Source organism: Centrocercus urophasianus, unplaced genomic scaffold (genome assembly GCF_019232065.1).
Source record: "Centrocercus urophasianus isolate 14NV4802_14NV808 unplaced genomic scaffold, USGS_Curo_1.0 seq_19, whole genome shotgun sequence".
Taxonomy (NCBI): domain Eukaryota; kingdom Metazoa; phylum Chordata; class Aves; order Galliformes; family Phasianidae; genus Centrocercus; species Centrocercus urophasianus.
In genome coordinates, this window is record NW_024884744.1 from 10,231,778 (window position 1) to 10,250,247 (window position 18,470).

The 18,470-nt window shown below is 44.3% G+C and overlaps 1 protein-coding gene across 2 annotated transcripts in view; it reads left to right on the plus strand.

Annotated features, from left to right (window-relative positions):
* Positions 1-17,864, plus strand: part of CCDC50 (coiled-coil domain containing 50) — a 39,424-nt gene extending 21,560 nt beyond the window's left edge. The window contains exons 5-12 of one of the 2 annotated variants that reach the window (XM_042820751.1): positions 903-1,020; positions 4,398-5,102; positions 7,633-7,739; positions 8,272-8,316; positions 8,843-8,947; positions 9,740-9,819; positions 10,749-10,846; positions 11,843-17,864. In XM_042820751.1, coding sequence (XP_042676685.1) covers positions 903-1,020; positions 4,398-5,102; positions 7,633-7,739; positions 8,272-8,316; positions 8,843-8,947; positions 9,740-9,819; positions 10,749-10,846; positions 11,843-11,862 — 1,278 coding nt within the window. In that variant the 3' untranslated portion in view covers positions 11,863-17,864. The remainder of the gene's footprint in view (positions 1-902; positions 1,021-4,397; positions 5,103-7,632; positions 7,740-8,271; positions 8,317-8,842; positions 8,948-9,739; positions 9,820-10,748; positions 10,847-11,842) is intronic. The other variant, XM_042820752.1, reaches the window with a different exon arrangement.
* Positions 17,865-18,470: the final 606 nt, after the last annotated feature.

The following is an 18,470-nucleotide window of genomic DNA, read 5'->3' on the forward strand; positions in this document are numbered from 1 at the left end:
TTTGAACATTCATCCATTGCCCTCCAGTGCTTGCTTTGCTTTTGGAGAGTTTCAGCTCTGACTATGCATTTCACTGTTGTTTTTCCTACCTGTCACGTACATTCTGAGTGGATGCTTAGATGAATATCATCCAAGGGTAAGGCTGTCCAGCTGGTATCTTCCAGCTTCAGATCAGGCCCCAAGTGAGGAAGCCCCAAAGAGCTATTGACTGCTGCTAGGCCTTGTTGCACCATTAGTCATCTTGAAGGAAAACCGATTAAGAAAATGGAGTGCTGCTCTTTGATTGCCTATCTACCAAATCAGCAACAAGATAAATGGCCTACAGTCCCCACTGCACTCCTGTGCTGTGTGTAGCTCTTCTTTCCTAACGTCCCATTTGATTTTTCTTTTCCTTCAACCTCTGTCAAATTGATGCATCTCCCTGCTTGTCATGCTATGAACCCTATAAATTAAATCCTGTTTGAAGCAAGTTCCAGTCTTGGTCTGGGAACTGCTTTCAGTCAGAAGTGCTGTCAGCCTGGGACAGTCTGTGCTGCTGTGTTTTTTCTTGGCTACCACTAGTCGTGTGAGCCTCAAAGGTGTTGTTGAAAGCCTAAGGTTGCTCAGGAAATCCCTCCTACCGCTTTTTGGCAGTTACTACTTAGTAGACTTGCATATAGATGGATTAGGAACCTGCAAGTTGTTGGGTAGGCTCAGTGGTGGGTCGTGTGCTAGTTGCTGATATTGCCTCTTATCAGCCGCTAAGCTGGAAGCCCCGTCCAGTCCATGGTTTGAATGCAAGAGTAACCCTGTCAGTGTTGTCTTAAAAAATAAAACTATGAGGATTTTTATAATTGTGGTCTAATAAGAACCATCTGGATATGTTCTGTGGGGAAGGTAATGATTTTCTTCCATCTCTGCAGGACATTGCCCGTCTCCTACAACAGAAAGAATTGCAGGAAGAAAAAAAGCGCAAGAAGCACTACCCAGAATCCCAGGGACACAAAGTCTATGAGGATAGCTATTATTCAGAAAATGGAGGTAAGTTTCTGCTTGTAAAAGGGATCAAGATCAAGGTACTGTAGGTGAAACCGGTGATCTGGGTAGTTTGTTAGGGTGATTTTCCTTACTTGCATTGTCCTGCATTCTGTACTATAGCACTGCATGAATTTCCAGGGTCAGGATCTGACTTTATTCTAAAGTTAGAAATTATTTGTGGAGGAAAAAACAATAGCTGAGAGTACGGGTAAGTCAGCTATATGGTGCCACAGCTGTGCAGAAGAGAAATGCAGATGCAATTCCACACTTAAAACTGTTTCTGTTTGAATGTATGTGCTCATCTGTGGTGCTGGCACTGCTACTTGCATACAGAAGCAATTGCTGGTTCATGGAACAGCTTTTCAAACAAAAAAATAATCCATTCAGGTATGTATCCAAGTCCAAAAATTAGCACAACTGCTTTGAATGACTTACTGAATAACAAGATCATCTCCCCAGAATCTTTGCTATGATTATCCTCTGGGACTGCATTTTATGAAGAAGATACGACTCAGCGCTGTGTTGCTTTCTTCTGGACGTCTTTTGCAATCAAATGTGAACTTTCTTTAAATTGAGAGGGGAGAATCTGCGTGTATTTAATTATGGAGCAATGTGGTGTTTGCTTTGCTATGCACTGGTGGTGGCTCTTGTGTTCTATCTTAGAAAATGTGGTGGGGAAGAGATGGGTTGCTTTTGATCAGCAGATTATGAAGGTGGAAATCAAATCTCTTATTTCTCTCCTTAACATCCATACTGCTGGCCATTTTAAATATTTTCATCTGAACTCGGGCAAAATATTGTAGTTGCATTTGAGTAGAAGCTCAAGGAGGGACAAGGAAATGCACAGCACAAAGTGCACAGCAGTAACTAGGTGAAAACTTTATGGCCACCAGTTCTGTTATGGGTGCAAAGCTGGAAAAGACTTTGGTCTGAGAGTTCTACAGCCAACTCACAGTTTGTTTCAGAATTAAATGGGTCAAGTCCCTGGAAAAATTACAGTAGAGGCAATAGTGTTGCCAGGCAGAGATGGTACCACAGGATTGTTAACAGTGACAGAAAGAAGCCTGTGACTCTGCACTTTGATTGCTACAGATTTGGAGAGCAGGGTATTTTGGGGGTCTAATTTTTCTCCCTGCTGTAATCTGTAGTTTTGGGAGTGTGCTAGAAGGATTTATTGCCTGTTGGTTGTAGAGCAGCGCTTGATCCTTGTTCCTTAAAACTGGAAGGGACTAAAATGGATTTGGATGTCTGGATTGTCTAGCACTTTAATTAAAGGTCTTTAAATACTTGGGCACCATTTGATGAGGTTTCATCATTCTTTGTTTGTTTTGTCCTCGTTACCTGTGAACTTAAACACAAAAGAAAAGCCCTTGCTTTATTTGGATTTTAGTCTGCCTTGGCCAAATAAAAACTTACCCCATCCAGGAGGAGTGTGGATTAGGGCTATTGCTCCTAGAGCAAACCAAGCCTTTAAGAAGTGGAAAAATAAACATGAAAGAAAGCAGAGTTCCTACCAGAAGTGTCTGTGCCATGAAAAATATTTCACTATTAGCTTAGTCACATGCTGCTTGAGAGAATAACACCAGGACCTAAAGAGTGTTTACTTGGCTCCTGCAGAAGGTGCTGTGGAAACCAGTGCCTGCTGAGGAGTTAATAGCCTTGAGATAACCAAAAAGCAAATTTCCTGCCTGGGCTGTCTGGCATGATTGTGTTTCCTGCACCAAACCTTTCGTAACCCAGCCATACTTTACTCTTGCATAATCACCTTTTCTATTCTGCCAAATCATCAAGCTTTCCCTAAATGGCAAAATGAATTCATTCTTAGGCCTCTGTTAATATCATTCAGAAATCAACGAAAAACCATTTACCTTCAGATTCTGGTGCACGTTGTTCAGTAAGTCACTTAAATTGTTGCACTGGATGTCTCTCTTCTGTAAGCCGTGCTAACAGTCTAAAACTGAACACGAAAACCTACCAGCTAACAGGAGCTGCTGTGGTTATTCTGAAAGTCACACAAACAGAGCCCATTTGTTTTCAAGATAGGTTTTCAGTAGGCTCTATTTTTGCTGGCTCAGAAGAAGGTATTTTTCTGGATAGTATGACTTGAAGGGAACATTAAGTTTTTTGGTTTGTTTTCTTAGTTCTGAAATCTGGATGATTGTAGAGAAGGCAAAGCTATTTGTTAAGACAGAAGGTGCTGGGAAATCTATTATATGTTTTCAGATGCTATAAAAACTCCTAGCAATGCAGCAGGAAAATCTTACACTTTTCTTTGTATGTTTCTGTTTCAAATCAGCCTCTGCTTGAAGGGATTTTTCTGCAGCAGTACACTTTTGCTTTGAAAAGCTGCTGGGGAAATAACGGTTCACTCAGTGCATTGATTTCTTTCTCAGCAAATAGGTTGATTAGAAATGAAATAGATGAACAGATTATATACACTCAGACTTCTGCATCCGTACAGTTGTGACTGCTTTATTACTGAAACTAAAAGCAAAGAAAAATTTCCACCTGCTTTTTGGAAAGCACAGAGGAAACAGCCACACTAAGCTGCTGAGTAGGCGGCTTTTTCCAGCTCTGCTGCTGAGGTCAGGAGCTTGGTTGCTGCAAAAACTTATCCTGCCCTTAAGCTGCTGTAGCCCTCTCTGCAGTCAAGCCAAACTTCTGTTTATGCGATGAATAGCCTGAAACTCCTGTGACTTCAGGAGCATCAGGTGACAGTTTGTGGTGGAAAGTATGTGGATGCAGTAGCTGTCTGTCATATTTCTCTTAAAATATAAAGAAAAATCAATTCCATCCCAGCTCTTTTTCTTCTTCCCACTTGCTGTGGGTCTTTGCCCATAAAGGTGAGGCTTTTATTTCTGGTGAACAGCCGTGTAGTTAAAGCCAGTGTGAGGTGTGAATGCTCATAAACCAAGATCCAACCTGAGTCTCTGCTTGGAGTCTCCTGGCCTTAAGCTCCTGTTGCTTCCCCAGCCTTGCCTCCTGAGAGTGCCATGTCCCACAGCAGAGACAGATCACCAGGAGATGGGTTGCTCTGCTGTGTTCTGCAGCTCTAATGGAATCAGTAAAAATCCTTAATCTCTTTATTGGTTTGTCCCCACCTTAGGACATGTTCAGGCATGCTTTTGGGCTGCGACTGTGCTTTCTGCTCTAACCCCACTGCCTCCTGTGTTACCCTGATGTAAGCAGAGCCCCCATTCCACTCTCTGCTGTGGCATTTTGTGGAACATTATGTCCCCGTTCATTTCTTCCCAGCTGCTCTGTGCTTTACTTCTGTTTCCAGCTTCTCCTTGATTCGGACTGTGATTCTGGCCTCACTGAGCTCCCATTAGCCCCATGTCACTAACCAGCTCCTTGTTTGTCCCTCCCCTGCTGCTCAGAACACCTCCGGGCTGATCGCAGGGAGCAGGTTTCTGAGCCTCGCAGGGCGCGTGGTGACGATAGGCGCACGCACCGACAGAGAGAGCACCGAAAAGCACGCTCACCTTTATCCCCCAGTGCCTCCCAGCACAGGTATGCCCCACTGGAGGATCACCGTAGGTCTCCTCAACCAAGTGAGGCCACCAATAGCCATCGGCAGAGGTGCAAATCTGCCAGCCACGGTGGGTCTGGGAGACCTCCCAGCCTTGTCCTGGAAAGAGAGGCTGATCATGGTGCTGGTGAGCACACTGACAACTGGGAACTGCAGGACAGGAGCACACCTGGCAGGGAGAAGTCTTGGAGACCTCTCAGTCTCGACCTGGAGTCAGAGCGTGGACTCGCAGAGCAGGCACAGTGCAGTAGAAAGCTGACAAGGCGAGATGGAGCAAAGCACCTTCCTGTTCTTGATGTGGAACTGGAGGCTGAGCAGGAGACCTGGCGTCGGGGTGGCAGCCAGCTGGTGCACCATCAGAGCCGCAAATCCCGCTATCAAGGCCACTCTTCTCATGGGATGGAGCATGAGGGCAAGCTCCAGGAGTCCAAATCCCAGAAAGATCACAGGAGGGGTGAGGAGAGAGACTGCAAAAGGGCAGGACACAGGAGACCTTCCCCATCCCCACACACTGTGAGCCAGGAAGAGGTTGGAGACTGCCGGAAAGACTCAGGTAACCAAGTGATGGGGAAGGTATACATGTGCGTGAGGATGGACCTTTGGTTGCCCCATCCTCTTATCTGAAACTGGGGTTTTCTTCTGAAGACACTTAATCTCCAGTATCAGTCTGCAGTGTGTACCTGGTGAATCCTGCCTTGGTTTCTCCTCTATTTAATGAGATTCATCTTAGCCACTAAGACTCTCACTGTTTATTTCCTGACGTGTCCCCATGGCATCAAAGAGGATAGGTAAGAAGGTATTGTTGGAAATGGTACCCTTTATCTTGTGTTAGAATTCCCTTTTGAATTTGCATTGAGATACTTTGTGCTGTGGTTCTTTATCGCAGGAATGGGATTTGATGTAGGATACAAGACCATAAATGAGGACAGTTTGCTTAAGCCTAACAAGCCAGCAGCTTCCTCCCAATTTCCATTGAGAAGCTTACTGCAAAAGTAAAGATGAGGTTTTCATCAAATTCTGTACAAGTAGATTTTTCTGTGGTCTGTAGTTTTTGTTAAGTAGTTCCAGGGGAGTGTTGACCTTCAAAAATCAAGATACGTCTTACTGCTTTTAACCTCATCAGAGTAAGGACTGGTTTCTTAGTGAAAGTAGGAGTTCAGAGGCTTGAATCTATGCCTGTCACAGGGTGGGTAACTCATGCTTCAGGCCCTGCAACTGGTCCTCACCTGTGTGAGGTGGGTGAGATGATGCATGTCTGTCTGCAGAGGTGCCGGGGCATTGTTCTTTGTTCATCATGCAAAACTTTTCTTTAGGGCAGTGGAAGATGTTAACTGAGCTATCATACAACACAGGCCCGAGTGGCTCAGTTTCTGATCACACTGACACCAAGTCCGAATAGCTGGAAGCTCTTATCCTTGTCCTGTGGGAATCAGGCTGATCTTTGTGCTCCCTGAACGTGGGCAGAAGTGATGTGGAAGTAACACTTATTGCCTTCTGAGCATATGAAGACTGGCACCAGTCTGTGTGTAAGGCAAGCCCAGTCTCTGGCTGTTTGGTGAACAATTCCTGGAAATTCAGTTTTGTTCTTCATAGGGGCGATGGTGTATGGGCCATTTATTCCAGCGTGGAAATAAAGGCTGTATTTACCATGGCCATGAAAGCAGTCTCTGTATTTTAACTCTGACCAAGCTGGTGCTTTTTGCTGGAGTTCCTTTGCTGGTTTGTGACTGCAGCTCTTTCCAGCTTGGATTGATGAAACTGTTCCTGAAAGGCCACGCTGTACACTTAACTGGAACCTCCAGAACTACTGAGAGGTTTCTTTTTATGCTCAAAGTTGCAAGAGGAGTGCTGTGTGCTTAAGTTCATTGGTCAGTTGACTTAAGGGAAACAAAAAAGCAAAAATACCCTATGTATCACTTTTTAATACCTGTTCCATGTTTTGATTCTGGATCGATGCCTGAAGTCTCTGTCCCTTCTGTAGTTTGAAGTATTTGGGATGCGCCATCAGGTATGATGGTAGTTTGATAAATGCACAGAAGGTAACCTACTGACCTCTAGAAATGTCTTTTTTTTTTTTTTTTTTTTCCTCGCTCTCACCTGATCAGAAAATTGGTATGTGGCCCACGAGGATGTAACATGTATTTGCAATCAATGTGTAAACAGGAGGATGGAAATGAGGCTTATTTTCTGAGTTTGGAATGGAAGAAACACAGACATCTGTGTAGTGGTATATTTCGGATATAAAGCAGAAGCTCATTTAAATGTCTGAGATTGCTGAACATTACAGTTCCAACTGCAGTTGGAAGGGGAAGGCATTCATTGTATGTGAATGAGATCATGCATTTTGTAACAGAGATGTAGCAGGACTCCTTTGGTAGTGTCTATTGCAAATAGACTATGGAGGGATACAAAATGCAGTACATTAAAATGCTTGCAGGTGGTTTAACTTAGAAATGAAAATTAAAACCAAAACGAAAACATTATCTTTGAAATAAGTATTAAGAACAAAACAAAAACCTGTGTACCTTGGAGCACTGCAAGGCCTGAACCATGTATGAACTCCACAAATGTTTACGTGTTTTCTAACTGTGTATTGCAAAATCCATGGGTCAGACCAAAGAACAAAACTGTCAGAAACCTTGTGTGAATCTGTCCCAGACACCTTTTGCAGCCCATGTTGCTCTGGAGTGTTTCTGAACTCTGCTGTGCTTGTAACAAACACATCAGGCTGCTCTCTGCTGTTGAGTTTTGCCAGCTTGAATTGACAGAGTAAAAGATCTGATTCCTTTGGTATCATCACCATGACAGCAAAAGCTGCAGAAAGAGTCATGGCTTTTCTGTCATACAGTTACATTTGTTATATAAAATGGAGTGTAACTGTACATATAGAAAAACCTCACTCTGAGGTGCATGCTGCACCTTAGCTAAAGTGTTCTCAAAATGTTTGCGTGGCAGATATGCTGTAGTGGTTTGTGGGCCCCCTGAGTGGAAGCTTTGCAGATGGCTGAGAAAATGGTGGGGATTTCCTTTCTCTGAAGCATTCAGGGAATAGATGAGTTGATTCTGCTCTCTCAATTCCGTAGGAACTAAGTTGAGGGGGACAAAGCAAACCATTTACGACAAACCCCGAAGGGAACAGGAATTGTCTGATGCAGAGATTGCTCGGAAACTGCAAGAGGAAGAGCTCCTGGTGAGTAGAGAGAATGTATTGGTCGCATTAAAGAAATTAAGGTACCCATCAGCGATAACTTGAATCTTGCATTTGACTGTGACTTAGGCCTCAGGTCTTGTTGCTGTGTTCTGATGGTCATCTCTGCCTCCCATGGCTGCTTGTGGAGTGAAAGCTGCTGTCTAGCCAGTAGAGTCTTTTATCCTGAATTTCACACTTGAAAACTAAATGGTAGAAGCAGAGTGGTATTAAATGAATGCTTTCAGGCGAGTGAAGATTGCCTGTAAACAGTGTGCTGAACTGAGAAGTGAGACAGCCCAATATCTTGGAAGAGAGTGGTAGAGTGGACATTTATGGATTATGGAGCGTCTTGGCAGATAGGTGGGGACTAAACTCTGCTGAAATGCCACTTTGGTATTGAGTTGAACAGATTCGGTATGTTTGAAGAGGATGGTAGTGCATTCCTAGGGAAACTTACTTGCCTTGTCCAATAGGTTGATGTATCTGAATAATTCGGAGATACTACTGTTTTGTTTCTTTTCTTTTTTTCAAGGCCAACCAAGCAGATCAGATGGCAGCTCAAGTGGCCCAAGATGAGGTAAGAAGCTAAATGGTTGTAGTATTCCTTTACTCGTGGAAACTGCTGAACTCCACCTGTCCTCTCTGACCCTCTAATTGTCCATCTCCCTTCGTGTAGAGAAAGTTCAGGCCTCTAGTGAGGTCTGTTTCTGGCTGGTTTTCATGTTTGTGTTCAGGTTAGCCAAGCAGGGAGTTGTGCTGCCTATTGCAGCTGTGACAAAGGAAGGAGCTATGTGGCTGCAGAAGAGCATCTCTTCTAGCTGAACCCTCTTAGGGGGTTCTCAGAGATGCTGCAAGATGAAGTCAGCATTGAAGAAAAAGAAACAAAGGGCAGAAAGGCCCTGCTAACACAAGCCAGGTGAATCAGGGGACCCTCTGGGCATGATGCATGTAGTCCATTTCACTTCTTCTCTGGCATTTGATTCCTGATCGCAGATTTCAGTAATCCTGGCTTTGCACCCATTTGACATAGCAAAGAAAAGGATATAAGCAGCTCAAACCTTCAGGAGCAATAAAACCTTCTGACACTCTGTTTTCCCTTTCAGGAGATTGCTCGTCTCTTGATGGCAGAGGAAAAAAAGGCTTTCAAGAAAGGGAGGGAGAAAGAAAAGTCTTCCTTTGAAAGAAAGAGAAATGATCAAGACTGGAAGGTACGTCAAGCTTCAGGAGGCCTCACAAATGAAATGCTGAAATGTTGTTCTAGAGGGTGGTGAGAATGTAACATGTAGCCAGGAGGAACCAGACAGACCCCTGTGTGAAAAGGGTCCTGTTGCCTGTTATTCAGCTACTTTGCAGACAGAGCACTCCCTATGTTGAAGTCCTGGCTGGAGCAATAACAGCAGTAGCTGGTTCTCTTTGGTCATCACAGGTACAAGGACAGTGCAGCTGCTCCAGTTGTCACTGCTTCATAATGAAATTGGCACTGTAACCAAACTATTGAGTATATGAAGCCTACATTAGGTTTTTTGTGAGTTATGCTGCAGAACTTTGGCTAGCTGTTGTGGAAGGAGATAAGAAACAGATTTCAGTCTGCCGTAGTAATGTGCTAAAGGGGGTGTTATGTTAATCTTGGGGCCAGCTGAAGGTAGTTCATGTTTTTGGACTCCTTACCATGTTTGAGCAGTTGCAGCAGCACAGCTGTGTGCAGCTGTCCCTTGTGATGAGCCCTGTTGCATGCAGTTCTTACACGCAGACCATATGCACTTGACCCCAGTTTTCAGATGGGACCCTCAGTGCTGTCCTGAATTTAGAACAAAGCTTATGTTTGGCTCAGCAAGGCTGAGTTTCAGTTACTGAAAACTAGTCCTAATCCTGTTTGCACACGTCTGGTTATGGTTAGCATGCATAACCAGAGCACAAAAGGAGCTGAGGCAGTCTTGATGCAACTGGCTGGTGTCTTGCAAGGCATACAGATGTGAACAGCTTTCCCTTCTTCCCATCAGCATGATGCAAGTGAGTCCCCGCGCTCAAGGTCAAAAGAAGGACCAGAAACTCAGCGACACAAAGGTGATAAGTCTTCAAGGTGAGCTGAATGTACAGCTGGTAGATCTGGAGAAACACATTCAGGAAGGTGCTCAGGAGCTGAGTCATGGGAGCAGTTGTGGGGTGAGCAGCCTGACTCATAAGGGGCTTGGCAGAGAGCAGAGCTCTTAGCACGGGAAGGGGATGTCTGACACAGAGCTCATGAAGTGCTTGGTGACGTGTGTCACTCTCTGTGCTTATGGCATCTGGACGTATTGGTCTTCCTGCCTGAAGCTGACAGAGATTGATGAGGCTGTGCAGTGACATTTGTTAAATGGCAGAAAAGCATCAAGAGGGTTAAAGAGCTGCCGGGAATGTGAAACCAAATGACATTTCTGGGCAGGAAGGAATAATCACACTGCATTTACACAGCTGCTCCCTTGTGTCCTTTCTCCCCAGCTGAGCCCTGTACACTGCTCCTGTGGCTGTGTGGGAACACCCCATTGCAGTGAGCGTGTTGTGCTTCAGACAGCCTCATTCCTGAGCTGGTGGGATTGTCGTGTAATGCTGTCCATCTTCTGAATCTCTTTGTAACCTTGGTCTGGTGCTTCTGATGTGGAACTGGATGCTGGAAATGACTCTGACGGCTTTGATTTCCAATCCTGATAGCACCTTACAACTTTTTGTTTAATTTACAAAAAAAAACAACAACAAAGGTGTTCAGGTGGAGACTGAGATCCCACTAGAATGCTCTGGGATGAGAAGAGGACACGTGTTAAACACTTGAAATGTTTCCATTTGAGGTTTGCATCAAATTTTGTAATGGAGGAACCGGCCTGCAGGTGGAAAGCTCGGATCAGGCACGGTTTGCATCAAACTGGCAGGGACAGTTCAGACAGATGAGATGTTCTTTTTGCCATGATCCTGTGCCTTTTAATTTTATACTTTTTTTTAAGTACTTCTTTTGTTTTCCTTTCTCATGCTTGGCAGATCACAGCCTCTCCTCGATGACTTTGAGCACGCTCGGTATTACACAAGCCAGCCCAGCCCCTTACGCCAGTTTTCCAAACCTGAGCACTCTCCTAAAGGTAGGATCAAGTCTGCAGCTGGCTCAGCATGAGGGTTATTGTGGGCTTTTTTCTTCAGCTAACTAGCCTGAAGGACAGGGCAGTTGAAAGAGGAAGAATGGATGTTATTGTCCCAACAGATAGGTGATGCCGTTCAGTGTTTGAGCTTTACTTGCTTAGCACTTGGCTCTCTGAGAGAATAAATAGCTGAATTGGTTTGCCTCAAGTTTGCCAGAGTGCTCTTTGCTTGTCCTCTGTGATCTCTCAATGATAAATGACTGTAAACTCAGGCAGCAAATGAAGGAGAAATAACATCAGGACAATGATGTGATGGGTTTTAGGTGACTCACTAATATAAAACAATTCAATACACGACAAAAAGCCTCAGAGTCTCTCCTGTCTGGTGAATGAGTGGGATGATACAGAAGCTTGTCCTGAGAACAGGCTTGTTTTGTTCCTGTTGCATCTCAACTGTTTTGTTGGCTCATTTCCTGAAACAGTTTGGCAGCAGTGCAGTATATTTAGGATCACCTTCCCTCCAGCTCTTGAAATCTGAATGCCAGTTGTCTGAGTTACCTCTGGAGTCCCCGAGGGAAGAAAGGTGCAGCCAGAGTTTGACTCAGTGGTTCAGATTGCTTCCAATTCCACTGATTGTAGCTTAAATTTGAAGTTTGGAAAGCTTTATTGATGGTTATAGAGCACAAGAGCTGGAATTTGATGGCAGTTCATATAGAGTGTAAGCTCCATGTTCATTCTGTGTTTTTTTTTTTTTTTTGTAGTAAGACTGAAATGTGGCTGCAGTGCTGTTCACAGCCTGGAAGCAATAAGTGCCTGTCTTGTGGATCTATGCTTCCTTTAGTTTCAGAAAAGTAATGTACAGTTCTCATTTTGATGTTTGACTTTACCAATTCAGACAGCCAGCAGGGCAGTACAAGTAATATGACTGCAGGTCATTGTATTTTCTTCCTTGGGATCTAGCCTTACTGATTGTTTTTTTGTTTCTGTTCTGCTTTCCAGGTTCCCGTAGGAAGCAGTAAACTATGCTAGCCTTTGCTTTGGTACTGACTCTTCTGTAGCAAACATTACTGGAATTGCCAGGCAACTTTCTCAAATCCTTACCCTTTAGGGGATCCACCTTCCACTCTCAGGATCTCCTTTTTAAGTGTCATCATATTAGTAAGGAACGTTTGTTCATTTCAGTTTTCTGTTCACATGTGATCAGTTAAGCAGTGCCGTACAATCTAGCCACCAGTGAGCTGTGTGAATCAACAAGCTAATAACAGCTCCCTCTTATATTCCTTTCAGGCTTTCCTTTTATTTTTAAGCTTTTGCTGGAGCTTTCACAAATAGAAATGCACATACAAGAGGGAGAAAAATCCAAGATAAGTGCAGCAAAACATCTTAGTTGTGTGTCCTTTCCATGTTAGGATGGTTGAACAAAGAGTTCTAAGAGGGAATGTGCATTTCTTGTTCTGCTGGATAGCAGTGGAGGCAATCAGGTGTGTTAGCTTGCAGAAAAGAGAGAGCATTCTCACAGAGTTCACGATCCAAAACAGGAACCTGGGGCTGGTGAGGAAGAAGTTGCCTACAGAATAAAACTCCTTGACTGCTGTGTTTATTTCTAGGGTTCCCAGCAATTTGTTTAGAGCATTCAACCAAGCTTCAGGGTATAGGATAGGACAGTTAGGAGGAAAAGACTATTTCAATTGAAATTAAGCCTTTGTGTGCATGGCTTTTAAGGCATGCCAGAGAGTCGATGAAGCTGTGAGTTGTGGGTTGGGGAGAATCATGCAAATGAATTTAAATGCCCGAGGAGATCCCTGTGGTCACCTGCTTTGAGCTTCCAGGCGGTGCAAGCCAAGGAATTCCACAGAAACCGTGTTAAGAACTACTGTAACTCCTAGTTCAGTTACTGAATCACTTGAGCATGGTAGCTTATATCTGAACATGAATATGTCTTACAAACATGGGGCCACATGGGCACTGAGAATTAAATCCAAAGATTACAGTTAGAAGCCACTTTGAGGTAGCCATGGAGTGCCAAACAGTGTGCAGAATGTGTGCTGTCTGACTCTGCTCTGTTCAGCACACCAGGCAAGCTCCGGTCAGGATCAAACTATTGCTCTCCAGAGCACAGTGGCATCTCCAAGTTTTAAGTCCTCTGTGCAGATTTGCTCATGTGCTTGTTTCTTTTTCTTCTTTTGATGGTTTTTTTTCCCTCGACTCTTTGAAAATCATCCTGCTCTTGCAGTAAGAAGCAGCCTTGTCCCCTTGCCTTCTGTCATCCCAATTCTTTTGTCTTGCTTTTTTTTTTTTTTTTTTTGCCAAGTGCATTTTTAAGCTGCAAAGCTGAGTGGCTGGATACTGGTTTGTCTACCCAGTCCAGTACAGGTTACTCACTTGGCAGTCTTCTTCATAGCAGCTGAGCTTGGCTGCAGTGCCTCACTGCCCAATTTGCTTATAGCACAACGCTGAGCCTGCCCTGCCACACTCTTCATCTTCTCCTGGCAGCTGCAGTTCTGCTGCTGGCTTTGCTGAGAAGATGAGGCAGAGCTGTGATTGTGCTCAGCCTCACCACTGGCCTGCGTAGCTGCCTGGGAAAGGAGTCTGAGACTTCTATGGAGCTTTGTGGAGAGCAGATGCTGGCGTGGAGCGCTGATAGGAAGTCAGGGAAGATGATGGCTCTCTGTTCTTGCAATAGCATACGATCCAAGCCCGTAGACGGCTGAAAGGCTTTAACTTTGGCTGTTGTCCTTGGTTAGGATAGCTACTGAGACAAATCACTAAGAGTACAAAGCAACTTGTTTTCGCATAAGTTGCGAGGGCACATTTAATAACACAGACAAGCTCTTGCCTTGCCTGGAACAACAACTCAGACTTCCATCACTTACCCCTGCTGGGATGTGGGCACCATTTCTGTACCTGTGAAGTTCCGGGGGACCCCTCAGCTCCATGCGTACACCAACCAAAAACGTTGCAACATAACTCTTTGTGCACCAGCAACCATACTCTTGCTTCCAGGCTGTGGGCTTGCTTACCTGCATGAGTCCTTAAGTGAGTTGCAAGCTCTTGCTTGTTTGCTCTTTCTTCTCAGGAAATATCTCAGCCAGTGGCTAGATTGTACTGCCCTTTCCTTGTGCCCTCTTCTTGTTCCATCTGTGTCCATTCAGAAGTGTTAATGTTGTTTTTAAGGGATCAGGGGGAAAAAAAAGGACAAACAACATAAACAGGTTTTTTTATTATTATTTGATAACTTGGGTTAATGTGGCAAACTCATTTGTGGTGACTTTATTTTATAGAGGTTTATTTTTGTATTTCATGTAACAGTCAAAATTTTTACTGCTGAAAATGCCATTTTTTTTTTTTTTCCTTTTCTGTGGGATTTTTCCCCTACGTTGCCATCAGAGTATATTTACTCTGTGTGTGAAATGGATGCCTGGTAGGGTTTTATGTACTGATAGTCCTGCAAATATCCCTGCTGCTTGTGTCATCTGGGCACTTATGAAAATTGATGGGGAAAAATCCTGCCAAATAAAAGCGGTTGTGCTTTGTGCACGTTTTGCATGGGAAAGTGGTGACCCTCTATGCAAGGCATGGGGGAAGCCACTAAATAGGGATCCAGCCCTCCCTAGGCTTCTGGAGATAACTGTGATGGGCTTTCTTGCACTGCACTTGGCTGATGCAACTTCTTTCTTCTAATCAGGAAAGTCACAAAGGCCCTGAGCCTGCTGGCACAGGAAGGACCTGTTAAATCAGGAGAGATGCTTTTGAGCATCCGGATTGTTGACTTCAGTGGGATTGAATGGAAGTGATATGAAAGATAATTGTGGTTGATTTGGTTTGGAAGCTGAGTGAAGTCCAAAAAAAATGACCCAGTGCCTAGGCTGTGAAGCTGCAGCATCTCCTTAGTGGCCTCCTCAGTCCAGCCATGCTGTCCAGTGATGGCACCAAGAAGAGGGAGCTCACAAGAAGGACCCAGGAATGTCTGCTGCTTCTTTGGATTCTTCCAGGGAGTGTTGAGTGCTCTGGGGCTGCTTTGTTCTGTATCCTTCCTTAGTGCTTTCCTTTTTGATCTTATTCCCTGCCTTTATTCATTTGCTGGCCCTTGTTATGCTTCTGCTTTATTTTTCCATGGCCCTTGCGAAAAGGAGGACCTTGAGGTTTTGCTAGAAGAGAGCTGACACCTACAGGGAGAAATGCTAAGATTGATAACTGAGAAAAGCATATAGGGGATAAAGAGAGCAGTTGTTTATCTGACATGCCTTCTGGATCTCACACAGAGAGCTTCATGCAAAAATTGCGCCCTGCATGTTTAATAGCCACGTCCATGACACAACTGAAGAGCTCAAGAAGAGCTAAGATTAGAGGTGAACAAGAAGCCAAATCTTCCTGGAGCTCAGCACCTCAGTTCTGCTGAGAGTCAGCAAGATGGAGTGGCACAGACCAGATACAAAATCATCACCTTGCATGTGTGCCCCTGGGAAGGGGCACAGTGAAGTTGTTGTCGTAAAAAAGAAATGACAAGAGCAATATCTATTTCCATGGTAGAAAAATACGTAACTTCTTTTTTGTATGTGTACGTCTTCTCTTGCTGAGTCTCAGTAGCTCTGGCTGTGTTTTGCTCTGAATTCAGTAGCGTGTTGGAGCTGGGACCCCTACCCTGAGCATTCAGATCTTGCATCCCTTTCTTACTATCTGTATTAACAAGGAAACATGGAGAGTCCATCACTGTGGAATCCTGGCACTTCCTGATCTCCACAGCAGGCACATCTCACCAGCAAGAGCTCTCAACACCTCCTTGCCTCCGTCTGAAGCACAATGATCCGCAGAAGAGAGGTTGGGTGAACCCGAGTGGTCGTGCCTTACCTGCAGAGATACTTAATGTCTTCAGCAGTCTGATCTGGGTCACCTTGCTATGAAACAGTGTCTTAAATCATGGACTGTACAGCTTCCTGAGAAGCAGTTATCATCATGGAAATAGACCAAACAGGTTAATCTCATCTTTTTTTTAAGGAATTTCATGTTTTTGAACTTAGTGGGGGTGGGAAAATATCAGCTGTTAGGGATAGATGGATTGTCTCATCATTGAATTTCCTCCTCTCAGGGAGGAAGGATAGAAGTTACAAATGCTGCAGTGTGCTTTGCTCTATAAAAGGGATCTTGTATGTACAGTATTTTTGTATCTTTGCATTCCCACCTGTCCATTTTTAAATCAAGTTTCATAACATATATAGGAAAAAAATGAATTTTTTTTTGCAGTGCTAGACCTTTGAGTTTTTTGGTTTTTTTTTTTTTTTGTGCCAAATTACAGCCACTGTTACATTCTAGGATATTCGTTCAGTTTATTGATCAATGTGTATATTATATTTTTTATTATCAAGGTTTTTATTTTAATTCGTATTAACCTGTATGCAAGCTAACTGTGGATTGCTAATTTATATATAAGGGGAACACTTTGGAGACAGTGTGAGGATTCCCCTGCTTAGTTTACACTCCTGTCACGTAGTGCAGCAAGTCCATAGAACTCATCAGTTCTTGCAAAGAACGTTCTCCTGGGTACCTGCCACCCAAGTAGATGGCTGCTGTGAGGAAGGGCAGGAGCACTGATGCTGCAAGGCTGTGTTTGGCTGCGATAGGAAATGAAGCAGAGCCTGTAGCAGGGCTGACCCCAGCTCTCTGCTGTCCTGTCTGTGGCAGAGATGCCCAGGGATGCTGCTGCAGCAGGAGCCCCCTTTTGGGGGTGACTTTGAGGTTTAATCCGCCCTATAATCCGTCCCCAGCAAATGGATCGTTCTGGTCTCGCCCTGCTCTAAAGGAGCTCCATGTGTGGTTTCGCAGTTGCTTTGGGAGATGGGTGTGGGCACAGCTGTGCCCCTCGCATTGTGCATTCTACAGGCAGCTCATCTCTTCTTGTGGAGAGCAGGCATAAACCTGCAGATATTCCAGTTTACTGTACTCTTAAATCGTGTCCTGCAGCACGTTTCTGTGCAGTAATGCCTGTGCTACATACAAGTGCCACTTGGACTGCGATGCCCCAGACAGGCTGCACTACACAGGTCCTGTGTTGAGACGCTGCACTGCCCTCAGCCTGTGGGCTGCAAACGTCAGCCACCACCTTCTCTTGGGGTGGCACAGGGCAAGGCTGGAGTTGTACAGCTGATGCTCATCATAGGAGAGTCCTACAGAGGACAGCAGCACACAAATGAGTATTTTCTACTTCACAGCAAACAAGTTTCACTGTATCAGTGTTCACTCTTAAGTAGACTCCACAGTGTGTCTCCAGCTGCATCCGTGCACTGCAATATAGCTAACTGCCTCAGAAAAGCTGCGGTTGTCTAATTTAGCTCTTCAGGGTAAGCTTTCAGCCTGTTGGATCTAAACGTTGGCCATAAGGTAGTCGAGCAGTTAAACTTCCTCAGAGCTGCAAGCGTACCCTGTGTTGCAACAGCTAATCCTTAAGTATAAATCGCGCACTGACAATAATCTGTCTATGCAAGCCTATTTTATTCTTATTTTTGACTGTTCACTCTCTAATTTTATCAGGTTTGGCATAGAACTTCTGAATGACATTTAACCAAAGTATCATGTCCATGTGTGTGTGTAGCATGTTTTGCTTCTTACTCCTGAGTTCGTTGAATGTAAAGGGAACATTGCCTTGCCCCGTTTTGTTCAATAAACCATTGTATTTTGTTATTGACCACATCCTTCTGCCCCTCTGCGTGCTTTTCTGGGAACACTGAATGGGGTCCTTTTCCCCAGTGTGTCAGGCTCATTCAGTGTGTCCTGCTGTGGGTCACACAAGAGCAGGGGAAGAGCAGCACTTCATTCCACTTTCGGCTCCCGGAGCTTTGCTGTTTCTACCAATACTTATGTTCTTCCAATTTAATAGATATGTAGCAAAACAACAGTTTGTATTTAATTTGATTGTTTTGTGGCCAGAGAGATGGAAAAAAGCTGTGTAATGTCTTGGAAAGGATTTGGACTGTTGCATTTCCTGAGATTGTGATACTGAAAAATAAAGCTGTGTAATTATTTGCAAGGGTAGGATACCTTTTTTTTTTTTTTTTTTTTTTTTTTTTTTTTAAAAAAAAAACATTTTTATTTTTTTTAGGGGTTGTTAACTTTTTTTTTTTTTTTTTTTTTTTTTTGCTTCCTGAGAGCAGCTCAGACCTTCAGTGGTTTGACAGAAGGCAATGACAAAACACGACCGATGTCCTGGGTGTGGCCAATGTCTTCAGAGGTGGCAGGTGAGAATGCAATCACATTCAGCTGGTCCCAGGAGGCAGGGAGCAGCAAAACACATAATAAAAAAAAAATACTGGGCTTGGGTAACAGAGGAAGAGCCTTGTAAATACAGAGCACTCCTAAGTGCCAAGAATTCTGCCAACTTGCAATTTATTGTAGACTTCTGTCTGGAATGACTGGGTTGGTCTGTTTTTCTTTGAAAGGCTCCTTTCATGCCAGCCTTGGCGCCTGTGTGAGCGCTGGGTGGGAAAGGGGCCAGCTGGAGCCCCCAGCAGCATCTCTCACCTGCTGTGCCAATGTGCGCACAGAGAATTGTATGTGGGAACCACAAAAGGAACATTGAAGGGCTTCTGGGGCCTTTAAAAATTTTTTTGGCTGTATCAAAGGAATTGCTGATCTC